Below are 20,861 nucleotides of genomic sequence, written 5' to 3'. Positions count from 1 at the left end.
CCTGGAAAGATCGTTTGAGCTACAAACTGAGCTAGGGATTCAAACTGGAGGTTTGGATCTACCTTTCCCCAAAGGATTGTTTGAGCTTCACACTGAGCAGGGGATTCATCTCCACAAGAAACCGTTCAAGTACCATAGGAAATCTAAGTGGATGTCAGCTCCTCCGTTCCTCAAGGAAACACCTCAACTTGGGTAAACCCTGTCCGCCCTCCAATGAGCAAGTCAATTACTGGAACAACCCACACCGACTGGATTCAGAGAAAGACACCTTTTCTGGAAACGTGAGTCCTGTTGCCTTTATCCCCTTTTGCATCAAAGCTCAGATTTCCAACTGAGCCTGAACTAACCACAGGAAGTTCCCCTTAACTTTTCAGTCCCGGTTCGCCAGTGTTCAGAGCAGCACTGGACCTATCTCTACCAGTTCTCAATAAACCAGTTAAATCTTTCCCTGGTCTCTGTGTTTGGTTTTCTGCATGTGGGTCAGATCTTAGAATAAAATCATGACAGTTATCTCAGTAGTAGCCATTCAAAATTTACCCACTTTCGGTGATGGGCCCTTGGCTCGTCCCCTACAATTCCTTTTTAAACATCAATCGTTTGACTAAAATATTCTTTCTGTCATGATTTGTGGACATTAAGATCTAAAGAGAAGTGCCTTCTCCTGGTCAGACCCTGTACTTCAGTGAAAGGGTAGAGTCAGCATAAAGAAAAAATATCCACGTCCAGGAGGAGGGGGTCATTCAAGTGGGTGGAAGTTGGAGGGGATTTTGCTGGGAGTTGCAGGGAAGTGGGCTGCCATTTGGCTGGCATTTGACTGGGAAGGGCCATTTTGAATGGCTGCTACTTAAGTTTTAAGACATAATCAATTCAATTCAGTTTATTTATATAGCGCCAAATTCACAACACATGTCATCTCAAGGCACTTTACAGTTCAACCAGATCATACAGTCAAATTGATACAAAGTTTTCTATCTAAGGAAAACCAGTTGATTGCATTGACTCATTGACTCAAATACAATCCCCCACACTAAGCATGCTTGTAGCGACAGTGGAGAGGAAAAACTCCCTTTTAACAGGAAGAAACCTCCAGCAGAACCAGGCTCAGTGTGAGCGGCCATCTGCCGAGGCCGACTGGGGTTCAAGGAGACAGAAGCAGAGATACAAAAAGCAGCTGTAAAAGGCGGCCCCGTCCAGGAAACACACAGCCAGGCAGACGAGCTCCAAGGCAGCTCCCATGCCAGAGGACGAAGAGAGCACATCCACTCAGTCACGGTCAGAGAAACAGGACCACACTGGAAAACAGGCCGATCTCCAACATCTATTAACAAGGGTGTTGATAGAAGCAGCACAGCTGATGTTTTTTTCCAGGATGACGTCACAGCCAAACAGGAACAGACGAGGCAAAGCTACTCTGAGGAAAAGCAGAGAGAGCAGAAGGTTAGAGATTGAACTAACAGATTCTGTAGAATAGGAGAACAGAGAGAGAATGAAGCAGAATGATGAAATGGGGGTCCCTATGTCCTCCAAAAGTCTAAGCCTATAGCAGCATAACTATAGAGATAGCTCAGGATAACCTGAGCCACCCTAACTATAAGCTTTATGAAAAATGAAAGTTTTAAGCCTAGCCTTAAAAGTAGACAGGGTGTCTGCCTCACGGACTAAAACTGGTAGTTGGTTCCACAGGAGAGGAGCCTGATAACTAAAAGATCTGCCTCCCATTCTACTTTTAGAAATTCTAGGAACCACTAGTAAACCTGCAGATTGAGAGCGAAGTGCTCTGTTAGGAACATAAGGAACAATCAGATCTCTGATATAAGATGGAGCTTGGCCATTTAAGGCTTTATATGTGAGAAGGAGGATTTTAAATTCTATTCTTGATTTAACAGGAAGCCAATGAAGAGAAGCCAGGATAGGAGAGATATGATCTCTCTTTTTCATTTTCATTAGAACTCTGGCTGCAGCATTTTGGATCAGCTGAAGGCTTTTAACTACAGTTTGTGGACTTCCTGATAGTAAAGAATTACAATAGTCCAGCCTTGAAGTAACAAATGCATGGACTAGTTTCTCAGCATCACCCCTGGACAGGATATTTCTAATTTTTGCAATGTTCCTCAGATGAAAGAAGGAAATTCTAGAAACCTCTTTGATATGGGATTTAAATGACAGGTCCTGATCAAAAATAACACCAAGATTTTTTACTTTATTATCTGAAATCAGTTTAATCCCATCCAAATGAAGTGACTGGCTAATCAGTTTCTTTTTCAGAGACTCTGGTCCAAAGACTATAACTTCTGTTTTGTCTGCATTCAGAAGCAGAAAGTTAAGAGTCATCCAGGTTTTTATGTCTTCAAGACATGCCTGTAATCTATGTAATGGGTTAGCTTCATCTGGATTTATAGACAGATATAGCTGGGTATCATCAGCATAACAGTGGAAATTAATCCCATGCTGTCTAATAATTCTACCAATTGGGAGCATGTATAAAGTAAAGAGAATTGGTCCTAGCACTGATCCCTGTGGTACTCCACAGGTAACCTTTGAGCGTGTTGAAGATCTATCATTAACATGAACAAACTGAATTCGATCAGATAGATAAGATTTAAACCAGTCTAGTGCTGTTCCTTTAATTCCAACAAAATATTCAAGTCTTTCTAAAAGAATATTATGGTCAACTGTATCAAATGCAGCACTAAGATCCAACAGGACGAGCACAGATACAAGTCCATTATCTGAGGCCATGAGAATATCATTAGTGACTTTCACCAGAGCTGTTTCAGTGCTATGATGAGCTCTAAAGCCAGACTGAAACTCTTCAAAAAGTTCATTATGGTGGAAGTGATCGCAAACTTGTTTGGCAACTACTTTCTCAAGAATTTTGGATCAGAAAGGAAGATTGGATATAGGTCTATAATTGACCAAGTCATCTGGGTCAAGAGACGGTTTCTTAAGCAGAGGTTTAATTACAGCAATCTTAAAAGCTTTAGGTACATATCCCTGTAACAGAGATAGATTAATCACATCTAAAATGGAGGAGGAGATCAAAGGGAATACCTCCTTAAATAACCTGGTTGGAACTGGATCTAACATACAAGTTGAAGGCTTAGATGAAGACAATAATTTTGCTAATTCAGAGAGTTCAACTGGATCAAAGCAGTCTAAACCCGGTTCAGATTCCATGACTACCTCAGGTACAATCGCGGATAGAGGAGTGCTTATGATCTTATTTTTAATAAGATCAATCTTATTTATAAAGAATCCCATAAAATCATTGCTGCTAAGAGCAGGTGGAATGGACGGTTCAACAGAGCTATGGCTCTGGGTGAGTTTGGCAACTGTATTAAAAAGAAATCTAGGATTATTCTTATTCTCCTCTATTAATGAGGAGAAGTATGCTGCTCTTGCTTTACAAAGGGTCCTCTTATACAGCAGTAAACCATTTTTCCAGACTAGGAAGGACTCTTGCAGGCCTGTGGAGCGATATTTTCTCTCCAGTTTCCTAGCATTTTGCTTCAAAGTACGCAGCTCTGCTCTGGGCTTCTCAGTGGGTGTGTCACTGAGTGGGGAAAACCGGTTAGAAACGTGAACGGGTTGGTGGTGACCAGTGGGCAGAGATCCACGACTACGCTTTCTGCGTACAGTTACCCAATCGCCTGGCTGCTCAGGCACTTTTGGAGGACAGCTACGTGGGGGGCCTACTTCAACAGCCTGAAGCCTGGATTCTAACTCTGACACCCTCGCCTCCAAAGCTACAAAAATACTACACTTATTACACATCCCATTATCACTAAAGGAGGCAGAGGAATAACTGAACATCTGACACAGAGAGCAGGAGAGAGGAGAGGAAGAAGGAAGAGTTGGAAAAGAGTCAAGGGAGGGAGAGAGAGAAGCCATAGCAATGCTAAGCTAGCGCTAGCCTAGGCTAGCTACTTCTTGCTATCAGAAATAAAACCGTGTGAAACTGACAAGTGCTCAGTAGAAAAGTGCAGCAGAAGGTGCTATGTTTTAAAGTAGTCAGTTAGAGTTACTTAGATACAGAGATATCACAGAGAAAATAACTTAACTTCAGATGGAGATCCTCTGAACAGCTGCACACTCAGTTGCACACTCAGTTAATCCAAACAATCATTGGTTAAAGAAACTGAATCATTTGGGTTTTTTTATGAAAATCTAATTTATTGAGGTGTCTCTGTGTATGAATATGCACACAGATTACATTTTACCAACAAAGGCAGCTCGGCCCTATGATACAGCAGCTACAAGTATTTTATCACATTTGTGTCCTCAGACAGTAACCGACTAGTGTGACTAAGGAGTCTTTGTGCTCCTGCCATAAGCAGGTTGTCATAGGTGCATCAGGAAGATGCTGAGTCTGAGCCTGAGTCTTCAACATCTGTAGAGTCATACTCATCGGGGGAATCTGTGAGAGCAGGGTAAGGCTGTGGCTTGTCCAGGTTTACATAGGTGATGTTCAGACTGATGTAATGCTCTCCTTCCAGGCTTGACAGGATTGTGGAAACAGCTATAACCAGAGTAGTGAAGCTGGGTCTCAGTTCTGGATCAGGATCCCAGCACTGGAGCATAATACAATATCTGCAAAAACAAGGACAGAGTCTAGATCTTGGGTGTTCATAGTGTGGAAAGGGGGCAATTTGAGGTGGCATTTTCTGTGGCCCGTCGCTTTAACATTAGAATCAAGCAAATCTGGACAACTGGCACAGAGCATTGGACATTATTACTAATATAGCTTAAAATTAAAAAATATTACATATAATACAAAATATCTGCCTGTAAAACCATGCTTTATGTTTTCTTTTCCCACTATAGGAATCTTTCAGAATTAATTCATCAAATTTGATAAAGATTATTTAGCTAAACATTTCCTCTGATTTCCACCCATTTTAAAATATAATTATCTATCCCTCATTTAGGGATATGTTCTGCCAATATGTGTTAGATATAGCTAAACCTTTATTTAAGAAGCCTTCTCTTTAACAACATGAACTCATTAATTATACACCTATATCTTATCTATCTTTATCTAAATTTCTTTGAGTAAATATTTGGTTATCAAATCTGTTAGCACTTACAACATGATCATCTCTGAATAGTTTCCTTCAGGTTTTAGAGCTCTTCATTAGCAATGAACTATTATGCTCTTTAGGACTCTGGTTCTGCTTTCCTTTTGAGTTCCGAATTGTCTGTTATTTATAGTTTACTGTGTTCGTTGTTTTGTAATTGTTTGGTATTTTCCAGTTGTGTTATTTATGATTGTTGTTTTTTTTTTTTTCTGTTGTTATTTATAGTTATTTGTTTGAGATCTTATTATTTATCTCAGGTTTCCCCTCAGTCCTTTTCATCTCAGTATTTTCCTTTACTCCTTAGTTACCTCAATATTCCTCTGCAGTTTTTCCTCTTCCTGTGACTGACCCACCTGCCTCTTTTGTTCTTGTCGCTCTGTCTTCCAGTATTTAACCAGCCATTTGTACAATGCTTCTTGTGGAATCCTCCCTCATCCACCATATTCCAACTCCATGTTTCCTTCATTGCTGTAGTTACTGGTTTATTTCATTCAAAGTATCTGCCTTCATTTCTTTGTTTCAAAACCCTGCGTATATTTTAGTTTGACCAAACTCCATTAACTGACAAAAAGAGCACTGGTGAAAGCACTAATGATATTTTTGTGGCCTCAGATAATGGACTCATCTCTGTACTTGTCTGGCTAGATCTGAATGCAGTGTTTGATACAGTCGATCACAATAATCCTTTTTGAAAGGTAAACGTGCATAAGGGAACAACCACTATGGGCTCAGCTTTACTGAGACTAAATCTGCTCTCCTTTATCTTCTCAACCTGAAAACCAACTTGTAGCTCATCTACTTATCTGTTTCCTAGACAAGATCCACCTATAGAGCTAGTGTACCATTACCTTTTCCAACTTGAATGTTTTCATGGATCATTGGTTCTGTGGTTCATTTCTCTGTCCTCTCAATCCCCTAGTTGCCCTTAAAGAAAGGCCGTTCACACTGAGCCTGGTTCTGTTGGAGATTTTGTTTCTGATAAAAGGGAGTTTTCCTTTCCACTGTGTCTGTAGGTGAGGGATTGCTGCAGAGTCAATGACACATGCCATCTGCTTGGTGTCCTAAGAGCAAACATTTTTCACCAATCTGTTTGAAGTTGACTTTAGAAAATGCTTTAAGATCACATATTGTGAGTTAGCGCTATACAGGTGCTGGTCATAAAATTAGAATATCATGAAAAAGTAGATTGATTTCAGTAATTCCATTTAAAAAGTGAAACTTGTATATTATATTCATACATTACATACAAACTCATATATTTCAGATGTTTATTTTGTTTAATTTTGATGATTACAAATGACAACAAATGAAAATCTCAAATTCATCATATCAGAAAATTAGAATATTGTGAAAAGGTTCAAAATTGATGGCCCCTGGTGCCACACTCTAATCAGCTAATTAACTCAAACCACCTGCAAAAGCCTTTAAATGGTCTTTCAGTCTAGTTCTATAGGCTACACAATCATGGGGAAGACTGCTGACTTGACAGTTGTCCAAAAGACGACCATCGACACCTTGCACAAGGAGGGCAAGACACAAAAGGTCATCGCTAAAGAGGCTGGCTGTTCACAGAGCTCAGTGTCCAAGCACATTAATAGAGAGGCGAAGGGAAGGAAAAGATGTGGTCGAAAAAAGTGTACAAGCAAGAGAGATAACCGCACCCTGGAGAGGATTGTGAAACAAAACCCCTTCAAAAATGTGGGGGAGATTCACAAAGAGTGGACTGCAGCTGGAGTGAGTGCTTCAAGAACCACCACACACAGACGTATGAAAGACATGGGTTTCTGCTGTCGCATTCCTTGTGTCAAGCCACTCTTGAACCACAGACAGCGTCAGAAGCGTCTTGCCTGGGCTAAAGAGAAACAGGACTGGACTGCTGGTGAGTGGTCCAAAGTCATGTTCTCTGATGAAAGTAAATTTTGCATTTCCTTTGGAAATCAAGGTCCCAGAGTCTGGAGGAAAAGAAGAGAGGCACTTCATCCACGTTGCTTGAAGTCCAGTGTAAAGTTTCCACAGTCAGTGATGGTTTGGGGTGCCATGTCATCTGCTGGTGTTGGTCCATTGTGTTTTCTGAGGTCGAGGGTCAACGCAGCCACATACCAGGAAGTTTTAGAGCACTTCATGCTTCCTGCAGCTGACCAACTTTTTGGAGATGCAGATTTCATTTTCCAACAGGACTTGGCACCTGCACACAGTGCCAAAGCTACCAGTACCTGGTTGAAGGACCATGGTATCCCTGTTCTTAATTGGCCAGCAAACTCTCCTGACCTTAACCCCATAGAAAATCTATGGGGTATTGTGAAGAAGAAGATGCAATACACCAGACCCAACAATTCAGAAGAGCTAAAAGCCACTATTAGAGCAACCTGGGCTATCATAACACCTGAGCAGTGCCACAGACTGATCGACTCCATGCCACGCCGCATTGCTGCAGTAATACAGGCCAAAGGAGGCCCAACTAAATACTGAGTGCTGTACATGCTCATACTTTTCATGTTCATACTTTTCAGTTGGCCAACATTTCTATAAATCCTTTGTTTTTATTGGTCTTCAGTAATATTCTAATTTTCTGATATGATGAATTTGAGATTTTCATTTGTTGTCATTTGTAATCATCAAAATTAAACAAAATAAACATCTGAAATATATGAGTTTGTATGTAATGTATGAATATAATATACAAGTTTCACTTTTTAAATGGAATTACTGAAATCAATCTACTTTTTCATGATATTCTAATTTTATGACCAGCACCTGTATATAGATAAATTGAATGTAAAATAAGTTATAATAAATAAGGTCTATTCAAATAAATAGTGACCTCCTCTAAGTGCTAATAATGGTCTAACTTTATAGATTTACATTTAATTCAGCTCCCAAAATATCCTGCTAAATCAAACAAGTGTCTGCTTTTATGTGACTGAGTTTGTTTGCGTGTCTGTGGGCTGCAAGTGGTGCAGTATGTTGTACACATTAACCTCACAACAACATTTCATAACCATGTTAGAACAGGGAATAGTGGACAATTTACTACTGCTGAGTTACCATTTGAAAATCTTGTCGTCACAGGTATAACTTTGTGTTCAGATTTTCAGCACTTAGCCTGTACAAGTGTGACTGAGGGTAATATAAGGACTTCATAATGGAAATCAAAGCTTCTTGCTATTGCTGTTGTTACTTACAGTGGGTCAGGGCAATACTGTGGCTGGGGAAGCCTCCTGCCTTTCAATAAGTAATGCGTTATATCATAAGGATCCACCTCTGGGTAGGGGCTCGCACCTCTGGTCAGCATTTCCCACATTAGAACACCAAACGACCACTGCAGAGGAGAAAGCAAATGTTTAACACACATGTACATCTTCAAGACAGACCTTTTTATATTTTGCCACATCATTTTGATGTGAAAGAAAGAGGGCCTATAATTGTTTTCTTTTTTTGGCAAATAAGAATCTGATAAGCTGATCATAAGTTTTTAGACCCTTTTACCCTGATAACACAAAAACATCCCCAATATTCAATTCAACGTGAAAGCAGGTTTGTAATGTCACCAAGTTTTATTTGTAAAAGAATAAAACGCATTCATAATTTTCACTCCACTTCAAAAATGTGCAGTGCTTTGAGGTGTTTTGTCACCTGGTTTTAAACCCCATAATAAACACTGACAGTTGTGGTTGTCACATGGATAAAAGTAACAAAGTTCATTGGGTGTGAATACTTTTATTTTTAAGGCACTGCAGAACTAGGATAAATGTCTACTATAAACAAACCAGTTGGACAAGCCGAATTTAATATTTACAGGTAAGTTATATCCCCTTTATATTGTGTATTTCTCTTATACTGCTCCTATATACTGCCTTAAATCGTGACTAAATTGAAAATTTTTTTATTTTTGCTATATTATTACCTAATAATCGGATACATTTTCATAAGTGAAGAATTTCATATTAGTTTATACATGAGGCTGGTCACCCATTTGTAAAGTGCCATAAGAGTCTGCCATCTTGAAAGTACAGAAGCCAGTGAGAAAAAAAAAAAATAGTACTAATGCATGGAATAACACCGTGTTTCCCCTTGCAGGCAGTTCACTGTGATTGAGAGGCAGCGGTGAAAATCATTTGGAAAGGCAAACCAAACAATGGTGTGCACTACTTGGTGTACTTGGTGTGCACACCAAACGATGGTGTGCACTACTGCAGCACAATGCAAGACAACACTTATGCAGCTGCACAACAAATGGTTTCACCATCCTAAAGAAAATCAAAAAGGAACTAAAAGACAAAAAAATCTGAGACAAAAAAAGAGGATAAACATTTGGGAAGCCTTCTCCAGGTGGGAGCCAAGCTGGATTTTCACGAGATCTGAGTTATCACTCTCAAAAGAACACCATCTTGAAAGACTCCCGCTAATACATCCATCTCGTAACAACCAGCGAATCGGACCAATAACATGCAAGCTGTGTTTTCTGGGCGGAATATGTAGGAATGAGGGCAGTCAGAAGGGCCTTGGCAGGATATTACAAAAATGGCTACACTGGAGGACTCACCTGTCGATACCGCAATTGCTAAAATAGCAACAAATTCTCATTTAAAAAAGGAGCAAAGAGAAGCACTTTGTGCATTTGTAGATGGGAAAGATGTCTGTTCTTTTCTTCCAACAGGATTTGAAAAAAGTTAGATTTATCAGCTTACTGCACTTGTTGTGAAAACACTTAAGAAGCTGCAGACGAATCGTATTGTGATTGCCGTGTCGCTGCAGGTGGCTCTCATGAACGACCAAGTTGCTGAAGGTATTAGGCTGGGTATTTCTGCTATGGAGCTGGGTGACAATGTTGGCGAAGTTCTGATTGGCTGAAAGTGTATTCTGGAAAACAGATACCAGCTGGCACGTCACCCAATCAGCTCAAAGTATTGAACTCAACGTCCCTCCTCTTAATGAATAGACATCCCAGATTGATAACTTTGAACTCAACTCAGTTCCACACATATCAATCTGAATACTACCAGGTTAGGTGGAAAGAGCTAATTAAGGAGGAATAATTTTGACAAGTAGGTGAACTGTACAGCCTAGAATGGCATTAAGCTTACCCTTTCCATATGGTTTAATTAGACAGTGATGCCTGTTACTATAGAAAGTGCAACAGTAGATCCTGCAAACATATACTAATCTTGTTGGTACAGAATTGTAGGGTTATGTGGGTTTAGTAGCTTTCAAAGCTGTGGCGAGGGCTGGCTTCTTTTCAGTAAATGCCAGCTTGTAGAGACTTCACTATAAAAATGGTTATATCTGAGTTGTTGAGGCTTTTTCACAGACGGTGGCTACCGTTGCTGTAATACGTCAGAGATGGGGCATATGGAGTCAGGAAGTCCTCACTACATCCTCGCTATGTAATTGTTCAGCCCAGCCACTGAACCAGATGAATCCAGTCTACAGAGGTTAATTGACTCTGCAGATTGGACTCACTAGGTTCAGCGCCTGGGCTGAACTACCACATCATGTAGAGATGACTTGTTCACTCCATATCCCCATCTCTTCAATATGTGTTTGAGGCAGTGAAAGACTAATATGGGGTTCATTAAAATGAAGAACAACCTAATATCCAAACTAGGTAACAGTAATTATTACAAAAAATCCCTTCAACGTTACATACCACATCTGATTTGGTGGTGAATTTTTGTGTCCGCAAACTCTCAATGGCCATCCACTTGACAGGGAGTTTAGCTTTCCTATGATCCTGAACACTGTAATATTCCTTGTCAAAAACATCTCTGGCCATACCAAAGTCCGCCACCTTCACTGTGTAAGACTCGTCCAACCTAAAGGCCGAGAAGTGGAATTATATTACAACATAAAATCTCTTGATTAACTTAATTAAAACACTTGTCAAAATTGGATAAAAGTGACTGATATTTGCTGCTTACATGCAATTGCGTGCAGCAAGATCTCTGTGGACAAACTTCTTTGTTGCTAAATACTCCATCCCTTTAGCAACCTGCAGCCCAAAGCCGATGAGGTCCTTTACAGTCGGGTTCTATAGAAATGCAAAAAAAGAAAACTGTTATTCATTAGGGAGCTAACACAAAGATGTATGAAAGCAGATTGGTAAATTCTATCATGCAATGCAGATATCGCACCCTCTTCTCACAGCGTATGAAGTGCCGCAGGTCTCCATGTTTCATGTATGGAAGCACCACTAGAGGGAGCCCTTCCTGCGGCAGGAAGATTCCCAACAGAGAAAGAACATTGGTGTGGTGGAAACCCTTCATTATGATGCCTTCCTTCAGAAACTGCTCCACCTCTTCGACATCTGTTATTCCTGATGAGTAAAAAACAGTTTTAAAACCCAATAGACATTACAGAATCACAGACAATTTGTTCAACAGGATTACATTTCTAGTGCTTTCCTTTTGGATTAAAATAAACAGTTAAAAAGCAAACTTAACTATTTAGAGACTTGACAGCACAGTGCATTTCTCTGTTGTTGGAGTCTGTTAAGTAGCCATGATAGACAGTTCCAAAATGGCCTGCATGGAAGATGACAAAACGAATTAGAAATGATGAATATTTTTCCTCTGAGGTCCAGATTTCATGAGTTAACAAATTCCTACCCTTCCCAATGATCCGATGATGCTGCACTATAAGCATCTCAGCTGGAATAAGAACATCTTTCACCTCTTCCAGCAACTCTGGTGTAAAGCTGGAGATAGAGATCTTTTCTGTTTGCATGAGGGGGGTGAGTGCTGGATCTCTGCCACATGCAGAGTATGCCAGGCCCCGAAAAACCACCGGCCCGACCAAAGGCGTGGGGGGACTCAGGGATACGACTGGTGAAAGTACAGACACAGAGGAGAATTAGGTAGGTGTATGCAGCTCTTTTTATGAGTGCATTTTAAGTTTTATGTTGTTTTCATAACTACAACATTCAGAAATAAAATATTTTTACATCAAAAAAGGCAGCTGATTAAGATTACACCACAATACAATCCAAAGTAAAACATAACTTTGGGGTTTGGCAGAGAATGGTATATGGTTTTAAAACTTTTCTAAAATAAAAACCTGTACAGTGTGGCAGTGACAGCATCATTATGCGGGGGAACTGAGCATTGAATGAAACCTTGATTTATGAGTGAGGCTAAATGAGCCACCCAGAACCAGTGATTTAGATCAAAGTCTTTTCAAGATTTAAAAGTAGATGTTCACAAATACTCTTAAGCACATGAAATTAACCAATGAACCAATTTAATTAAGAAGAACAACAAAACCTACTAGACTTCTTAAGCCAAAAATCCAACATAGTTTAGACATGACAACTACAAGTGCACACTGTTCAGATTTTAAACAGTCTCAAGGACAAAAAATTATAAAAAAAAAAAAAAGAAAGAAACTGGTGTTTGTAATCTTAAAAAAGTTTAAGGGGTGTGAATACTTTTGCAAGAAAATGTGATAGTCACCTCTCCTGTAGTCTCCGATGGGAGACAATTCCACAGTGTTTGTTGTTGAGCGGTTTGCACCGTGGGCCAAACGGTTTTCTATCATTGTGGCTGAAACATATTACACAACACTGTTATTTTTAATCGTCAAACTCCCAAAAAGAGGAGCACACCTACATCCGGTTACAAACTTAAGATGTTCTAGTTGAAAGACTTTTGTTAGCCATTTAAGATTCCAATCCATTCCAGGTAAGTATTACGCAAACAGCTCTGATCAAGGTCCAAACAGGGGTCCTCACCTTTCTTCTTCTTCCTTAAATGTTTCATCACGACAAAGGCCAGCACCGCTCCAGCCACCAGAGCCGCCAGGATTCCCAGAACTATTCCCACCATGTAGTGGTTGTTGACCCTTACCACTGTGCCAACATTGTGAACCTGCCCATTGATGGAGATCTGGAACACAGACACACAGCGGAATACTATCATCTTAACTGAGAATATATTTCTTATTTTATTTTATATCTCGTATTACAGTGTTCAAATCATTTAATAAATTGCCATGTTTTCTGAAGAATAACAGAAGACTTACAAATACTGTATAAGACATAGAAAACAACATGCTATTTTTCAGAGGTTTTGAAAAGGGATTTCTACAAAATTATAGTCATGGTCCCAGAAACGAACACCCTCAGTTAATTAGGGCTAAACACACATGATCAGGAGCCTCATGGAAAAAACTTTGACAATTTTCCACACAAACATAGGCAATAGTGGGGACGGTTGCAATTGTTTTTAACTTTTCCCTCAATTTCTCACAGGCTTTTTATATTTGAATGACAAAGTCAGAATTAAAATCAAGTTTATTTACGAGTAGGTTTGCACAAAGAATTTGACTTGGTGTTGATGGTGCAGACAAAATAGATATATATCTATTATTATTATTATTATTATTATGAATATTATTATTATCATTATTGTATCTTAACGCAATACTCACATCTGTCCCATACACACCCATACAAGTGCATCATCATTAGAAGCCTGATGTAAAGGAAGTAATGTGGTTGAACAGAGATAGTCAGATGTGGTTGCACCAGTCAGAAGGGAAAGTTCCAACAGCAATTTAAACTCATTTATCAAATAAAACACATTTTTCATCAAACTATTTTTTTTATTATTATTATTGATTTATTAAAATATTTTACTACCAGTTTATTTGACTATTTGTCCTTTTCCTGTCTTGTGGTATATTTGGAAAAAGAAAAAAGTTGTGAAGATGTAGGGTATCCCACAACTCAGATTAACCCTTTACAGATCTACCCATACTTATTCTATCAGGGTTGTGATGCTTTTCTCTGGCAGTCTATGGGCGAGAGGCGGGGTACACTGTGGACAGGTCACCAGTTTGTCGCAGGGCAACACAGAGACACACAAAGACTCACACCTAACAAGAATTAAGAGATGCCAATTAACCTAACAGTTGTGCTTTTAGACTGTGGGAGAAAGTCGGAGTATCCCGAGAAAATCAACACATGCACAGGGACAACTCTATGCAGAAAGACTTTCATTTATTTATAAAGATGGATCGGTGCATCTCTATTTATCAGTCACATCTTCACCATTGTGGTTATAGGGCTGTGTGCTAAGCCCGTTTCTCTACTCTCTCTCCACCTACGACTGCAAGCCTGTGAACACGTCTAATTCCATCATCAAGTTTGCGGACGATTGGTCTCATCAGCAACAACGATGAGACTGCTTATACGGAGGAGATCGAGCACTTGGCCACATGGTGCACTGAAAATAACCAGCTCCTCAAAACCACCAAAACGAAGGAGCTCATCATAGACTTCAGGAAAGATTCAACAGTTACCCACGACACCATCCACATCAATGGAATAGCTGTTGAACATGTCTCCAGTTTTACGTTTCTGGGGACCCACATCTCAGCGGACATGTCCTGGTCAACCAACACCTCTGGCCTGGTCAAGAAGGCTCACCAGCGCCTCTTCTTCCTGAGGACACTGAGAAGAATCAGCTCCCCTCAACTATTCTTGTGAACTTTTATCACTGTGCAATAGAAAGCATCCTAACCAACTGTGTAACAGTGTGGTACGGAAGCTGTTCTGTTGCAGAGTGCAAGGCACTGCAGCGGGTGGTGAAAGCCACCCAGCACATCACTGGAACTTCACTACCCATCATTGAGCACATCCAGAAGAAATGCTGCCTACATCGAGCCCGCAGCATTCTTAAGGACTCATCCCACCCAGCCCACAGACTGTTTTCTCTCCTGCCCTCCGGCAGGCGTTACAGGTACCTCCGGACCAGAACCAGCAGACTAAAGAACAGCTTTTTTCCCCAGAGCTGTCTCTTTACTGAATTCTAACCCTCACGGATAGACTCTACTCTCCTTCCTCACACCAACCACCATTTTGCTATTCTGTTTTTTACAAGACTGTAATGTTCACCTGCACTCCTGACTGTTACTATTGTAACAACTGTTTACATGCATATTGCACTACTCACTTTGACTGAATATTGATTTGCACTGCCGACTGTTTATTCACAGCACCAATTGTTTACATTTACATCTGCAATAACGTACGTTAACTGTAATATGCAATTACCTTCCACTGCACTTTAACTTAGATAGCTTCCGTCCAAACTTTATTTATTCTTTTTATAGTAAAACCCATCTGTATATGTATGCTATTGTATATCTGTATATATGCTATTGTACATAACTGCAAAAACCCTTTTTATAGTAATATCCACCTGTATATTATATTCGGTACATATCCAGCTGTAAATTTAGTTCATAACACTAGTTATCTATATATTATATCGATCTACTAGTAAGATTCTGTTTATAATGGTATTCATCTCAATATTTATTTAGTAGAACCCATGTCCTGTATTTATAGAACCATTATTTATCCTGCACTTGCTGCTATTGAACTTCTGGTTAGACCTAAACTGCATTTTGTTGCCTTGTACCTGTACCTGTGCAATGACAATAAAGTTGAATCTAATCTAATCTAATCTATATTTGCAGTAGTGTGTTGCAACCTTTGCCCTAACTATCCACTTGATACTAGCTATGCTTGCTTAAAACAATAGTTTTGCCCCATGGTGTCTATATTCTAACTAAATAACTGTTAAGTTGTTTACAGACAGTATGGATGAGATCAGAAAAAAGGCAGTAATATCATCTTTATGTATATATTTTTTTTTGCCTTTGTATCAAATGAGCATACTTAAGATAATAATATGATTAACATTATGACACATCCCAACTGAAATTGACAGTGCGGGTGTTTCTGATTCTGATAAACCTTCACAGATAATTAAAACCGATCTTAACAAAGTATAGGACTTAGGATTTGAGTCATTGGTGTTGTGAATAAATGCAGTGGTGAAGGGATAAGGTGACGCTAAGGTTTAAACTTTAAGTATGTTTGCTGACAAAAATGATTAAAATCTAAATTTAAAGGAGCATTAGGGTTGCATAACTGTAGTTTGACATGCAAAAAAGAAATGTCAGTTGATCTGTTCTGTTGACAACACGACTGCATAAAATCTGATTTTGCAATATCAACCAAAAAACTGCTTGGTGGAATATTCTCATATCCAGGAAGAAGTCTTTACATGGAACACCTTTATGTGCAACACTGAGAATTATATGGGACACAGGTGACGGCTGGCAGCAAGTCACTACTTTGAACAACTGACCACGAGGACACGCAGCATTACTGTCGCTCTCTGTGCCACAACGACGGGTGAGTGGTGGGTTTATATCGGCTTTTTTTTTTTCTATTTCTTAAGGGCCACAACCCCACAAGTCAAATTATCTTTTCTTCTTCATTCATGGAATCATGGCAAGAGGAAGATGTAGGGATTTGCCACGAGAAACATAGGAAATTTGTATTTTCAACCAAAAGAGCAGAGAGTCCGTTCAATTCACAGTATATGCATAGTACGCCCTACTCTGTGGGAGCCTTTACTCTTTACTTCATCCTTTGGTGACTCTTATATAGACTGAAGAAGGGACTTAATGTTTCTAATGAACATAGGATAGTGAAGGGCCATACAATCTAGACAAAACCCTACTTCATAAAATCCTTTTAAGTATATTACCAACAGCCCTAATCCTGGACCTTTATCACGCTTAAAGCTTAGTCAAAGGTCAAATAACATCTAGAGGTAAAGGAACAGTAAGTAAAAAATGCACTGTATAATTACTCTAAATCATTCTGATTTTTCACCAGAGAAGTAACATTCCCTAAAAACAATCTGCCCTCTCCATCAAAAATGTCTGAGGCTGTGTCTGAACGTCCACCCTAACCCCTCAATCACTATATAGACTATATAGTGGGCTTATAGTGAACTCAGTTAACTGACCGGTTGGACAGATTACTACTTTTTCCTCCCCTTTGGTCATGTGACTATGGCTCTCTGTACAGTGCCGGCACCAATCGTTGTTCTCTTTCGCACCCGAAACAAATCCCATGATGCTTTGCGAAGAAAGCTCATGCTAAGCATTTAAGGATATATCTGTCCATCTAGTGACCATGGATGCACACTACTTTTCAAGGTGCATTGTGGGAAATTTTGAGTCCACCATTTTTTTGTCCTCTAGACATTTGGACATTCATAAAGGGGTGTAACCCCTATATAGTGCTCTGTGTAAGAGTTAGGGCCGATGTTCGGAATAAGCCTTAGTCAAGTTTTTCTCCTTTAAAACTTAAGGGTAGAGTGCGCAACTACTTTGGTACAATATGTAATACGTTTTTAATTCCTGGCTTCTGAGCCAATCATATGAGAGTTATCAGGGTTGCAAAAAAAGAGAACAGCATTTTCTATTTTATGTTGGAAATAGAGCATCAGCCTATAAACATGAGAGCCAATGAGGGAACTAGAGAGACAGTATTAACAAGCCTAGGGGTCTTTCAAAAGTATTTTCCCAATTTACTGTTGTGGAATCGTATTCACTTGTCATCTTGAACTTAGACATCCACATCTCTCCTGACTCAGGAAACAGCAAAACTAAATAATCGAGGAGGAGGGGGAAAGGCACAATCTGTTTGGGTTTTGTTCTCATTTCAAACACTATGCATAATTATTACTTCTGGCTCCTTTAACGAATTATTATTAACGATTGCCTCTATAGAGGTCACATTTACAATATGGTGTTAGTTTCATTGAACCAGATGTTGGGTCAATAAATAAAAAAAAAACACAGCCTGACCAACCTTCACTGGCAGCCCCTCACTGGGAATGGTGATGTTTTTGGGGATCCTGCAGGTTATCTCATTATCCAGGACTTTGGCATCACAATCAACATCCGCTACCGTCATGATAATGGTCATGCAGGAGCTCACCAGGTTTAGCTTTTTATGCTGAGAAACACAAGTCAGATCAATGACTTAAAACGAATAAAATTATATTTCATCATCCTCACCAACCATTTTATTAGGTGCACATGTTTAACTGCACAAGATATGTTCAGCCTTAAAGTAGATGGCTGCAAAGAACTGAAGTTTAAAGAAAATTAAGGACATATGGAAACTGAGGCTGTAAGTTCCACAGGCAAAAACAACAGACTCAATTTTCTGGTCCAGTGAGTCTCAGTTTCAGCTCTGATGTTCAAAGGAAAGCGTTGGGTCAGAAATTGTTATAAACTGCATGAAAACATGGATTTCTGGATGTTTACCCATTAAACTGTTTTTGTTCTAAACATATACACACATACATAGGGGTCCAACCCATGCTGAAGTGTACCTTCTGTGGCAGCCATTAAGCATTTAATTACAATTGTAATAGTAATCACAACAGATAAGTTAATCACTTACATGAAGGGATACTTCATCAAACCCTGGATACAAACTGAGCACATGTCCTTCTGTTTCAAAGGGAATGGGTTCTCCATAGGGATGATAGGAGAACTCTTTTCTCCAAAGGCCCAGGGCTCCATCCATGTCAAAAGACAGCAGTCCCTCTTCACTCTCATCTCTATGGAAGACTGGAGTGATACATTCCATCCGCGTGGGCAGCGACTTACCAATGCACTCCTAGAGCAAAAGACTTGAGCTCTTAGTCAATAGTTTCAAAGATATTGAAAAGGTTGATTTAGGAGTGTTTTTAAATAACTTATGTACCCCTGTTACTGCTTTTAGGTGGCTCTCATTGGGTTTAAAGCGAATTATGGTGCGGTAAACTGAGTCAAGGTTCTCTCCTTCAATCAAAATCTTTGATCCTCTAAATTCAGACAAAAGAAAAAAAGATCTACAGTTACTTTTTCAAAGACATAATACAATACAGTTTCACAGTGTCCATTTTTGTCTCTGTGTGGCCTAACCTGTGAAAGCTGCAGTCCGGTAGTACGCCTGTAATCCTTGGATTTTCTTTGTAGTAAAACACCTTTGTGGTGCGCACCGGAGATTTGTCGATGAAAACATTCAGTGGAACATCCCTTACTTCTGAGATAGGCTGTGACAAGCAGATAATAGATGAAATCTGGTTTGTGATGGATTTGGACCTACAGAGACAAAAATAAAAAGTGTATGGATTTGATATTTTAGGCAATAAAATGGAGCAAGTTTAAAAAAATGTCCAAGTCATTCGGTAAAGGGTACAATAGAAGGAGTTGAGTCATTCTCCCTCCTCAGCAAGAAAATTTGCAAATAGAGATTAAAACATTGGTCAAAAAAACATTAAAGCTACCCTGTTAGATTGCAGCAATAAAAATGTAAGAACGACATTTCCTCATTCAAACCTCTATTGAGTAGGGCAGCAATTAAAAGTCATAAACGGTTTTTTGTAAAGAATGTCTGTTAAAAACTCGGAATCAGTTAATATCTAACTCACAATAGATAACGTCGTTATATCATAGTTTTTTATCAATCCAAACGAAGGCTAATGTCTCTTTAAAGGACCCAAGATGCAATTGTGTTAAAACAATTTTGAAGCAAAAAATTTGCAATAGGGATTTTTACTAAATTTACCGTACATACTTCTAACAATTGGCATGTTTGCAGTTGTCAGTTATTAACACAACACGAACAGTACTAAGGATCTTGGTTAGTTTAAAATATACTAGGAAAGAAACGTGTAAAGCTCTTCCAGTCTAAATAACAATCTAATACACATTCATATTCTTATCTTGGTTGTTTTATTGTACACTGGAATGTTATTGGTGGCAGAAGGCCTGCTTCCACTCCCTTCATAAATAAGCACAGGTTTCTGTTTAAGTGACAGCTCCAAAGCAAAAGTAAAACTGGTTTCAAGGTGCCTAGTAACATACTGTACTATGCCCTTACAAATGTTTTCACTAGTAGCTCAATGCAGTTGAGTACAAAGGGCTTCCAACCAAACCACTGCACCCTAATGGCTAATTTTACGCTTTTTTTGTGCTTTTTTTGATAGTAAACAAAGTGCTCTGTATATATTTACTATAGCAATACCACATTACCAGAGTTACAAAGTTGTGCATGCACATAGAGAGAAAACAAGGAAGCCATATAATTCCTATGGGTGAAGGAATTAAAAATTGGGAGTCAGTGGAGGTGTGAAAAGAAAGAAAATGTCCAAGATCAAGTGTGAAAAAGCCTGTAAAAAATCGGATGCAAAGAGGGATAAGATACCTTTTTATAGGGCAGGGTACATCATTAAGAGTGACTCTTCGAGTCTTTCCAGCATCCAGGTGGAACCCCGTCATTGTGATGAGTGTTCCTCCAACACGGGGTCCATAATTGGGCAGGATTTCTGTGATGTTGGGAACCTAAGGGGGGGTGGGGGGGGTGATCTTTTAATATTTTAGTTACTGTATAAAAGTTATTTTCATGGTCAAAATGAGCATTAGCATTACCACAAATGTGAACCCTGGTATTTCAGCTTTCCCATCAATAGAGTAGCGGCCCTCCACCTTGCCCTCATGCACCTCCACAGTAATGCTGATTGGCTTAAACAGCTCAGTGGCTCCAGAGCGAATCTTACACACTAAACTGAAAGAAGCAAAAGACACCTTAATAACCTCTTGTCACCAGAGCAACCAGAGCTTCTTTAGCACTACTTACAGTATAACTCTAAGCTATTTCCATAGTACTGAAATGAGGACATTTTATGTGCAATTCTGCATGGACTTTCTAGTCCAACAGCATATTGTTTATATGAAAAATGTATTTCTTGAATTTCTATGGTAGTTTTAGACTAGATAAAAAAAAAAAACATTGTACCGTAGAGAGTAGGACGCCTACAGTATGGCATCTGTGTGTGAAAATTGAATTCTATATAAGCAGGGCAAACAACAAACACAAACATTGCAATTAAAATATGATTATTCTTATTTTATCCTGTTGGG

At 39.3% G+C, this 20,861-nt stretch overlaps 1 protein-coding gene across 3 annotated transcripts in view; it reads right to left on the bottom strand.

Annotated features, from left to right (window-relative positions):
- Window positions 1-4,152: 4,152 nt before the first annotated feature.
- The window catches only part of mst1rb (macrophage stimulating 1 receptor b), a 37,057-nt gene continuing 20,348 nt past the window's right edge, over window positions 4,153-20,861 (bottom strand). The window contains exons 6-20 of one of the 3 annotated variants that reach the window (XM_038296105.1): window positions 20,370-20,505; window positions 20,146-20,282; window positions 18,861-19,040; window positions 18,661-18,760; window positions 18,355-18,573; window positions 17,755-17,901; window positions 12,805-12,958; window positions 12,527-12,616; window positions 11,684-11,899; window positions 11,519-11,599; window positions 11,210-11,391; window positions 10,997-11,106; window positions 10,726-10,891; window positions 8,261-8,397; window positions 4,153-4,590 (exon numbers count right to left, since the gene is read on the bottom strand). In XM_038296105.1, the coding sequence (XP_038152033.1) occupies window positions 4,353-4,590; window positions 8,261-8,397; window positions 10,726-10,891; window positions 10,997-11,106; window positions 11,210-11,391; window positions 11,519-11,599; window positions 11,684-11,899; window positions 12,527-12,616; window positions 12,805-12,958; window positions 17,755-17,901; window positions 18,355-18,573; window positions 18,661-18,760; window positions 18,861-19,040; window positions 20,146-20,282; window positions 20,370-20,505 (2,293 nt within the window). In that variant the 3' untranslated portion in view covers window positions 4,153-4,352. Of the gene's footprint in view, window positions 4,591-8,260; window positions 8,398-10,725; window positions 10,892-10,996; window positions 11,107-11,209; window positions 11,392-11,518; window positions 11,600-11,683; window positions 11,900-12,526; window positions 12,617-12,804; window positions 12,959-17,754; window positions 17,902-18,354; window positions 18,574-18,660; window positions 18,761-18,860; window positions 19,041-20,145; window positions 20,283-20,369; window positions 20,506-20,861 lie in introns of those variants that run through there. The other 2 variants (XM_038296098.1, XM_038296113.1) reach the window with 2 other exon arrangements.

The sequence above is a fragment of the Cyprinodon tularosa genome, unplaced genomic scaffold (genome assembly GCF_016077235.1).
Source record: "Cyprinodon tularosa strain WSP-4 unplaced genomic scaffold, ASM1607723v1 ctg11, whole genome shotgun sequence".
Classification (NCBI taxonomy): domain Eukaryota; kingdom Metazoa; phylum Chordata; class Actinopteri; order Cyprinodontiformes; family Cyprinodontidae; genus Cyprinodon; species Cyprinodon tularosa.
This window is presented reverse-complemented; position numbering and strand designations above follow the sequence as displayed.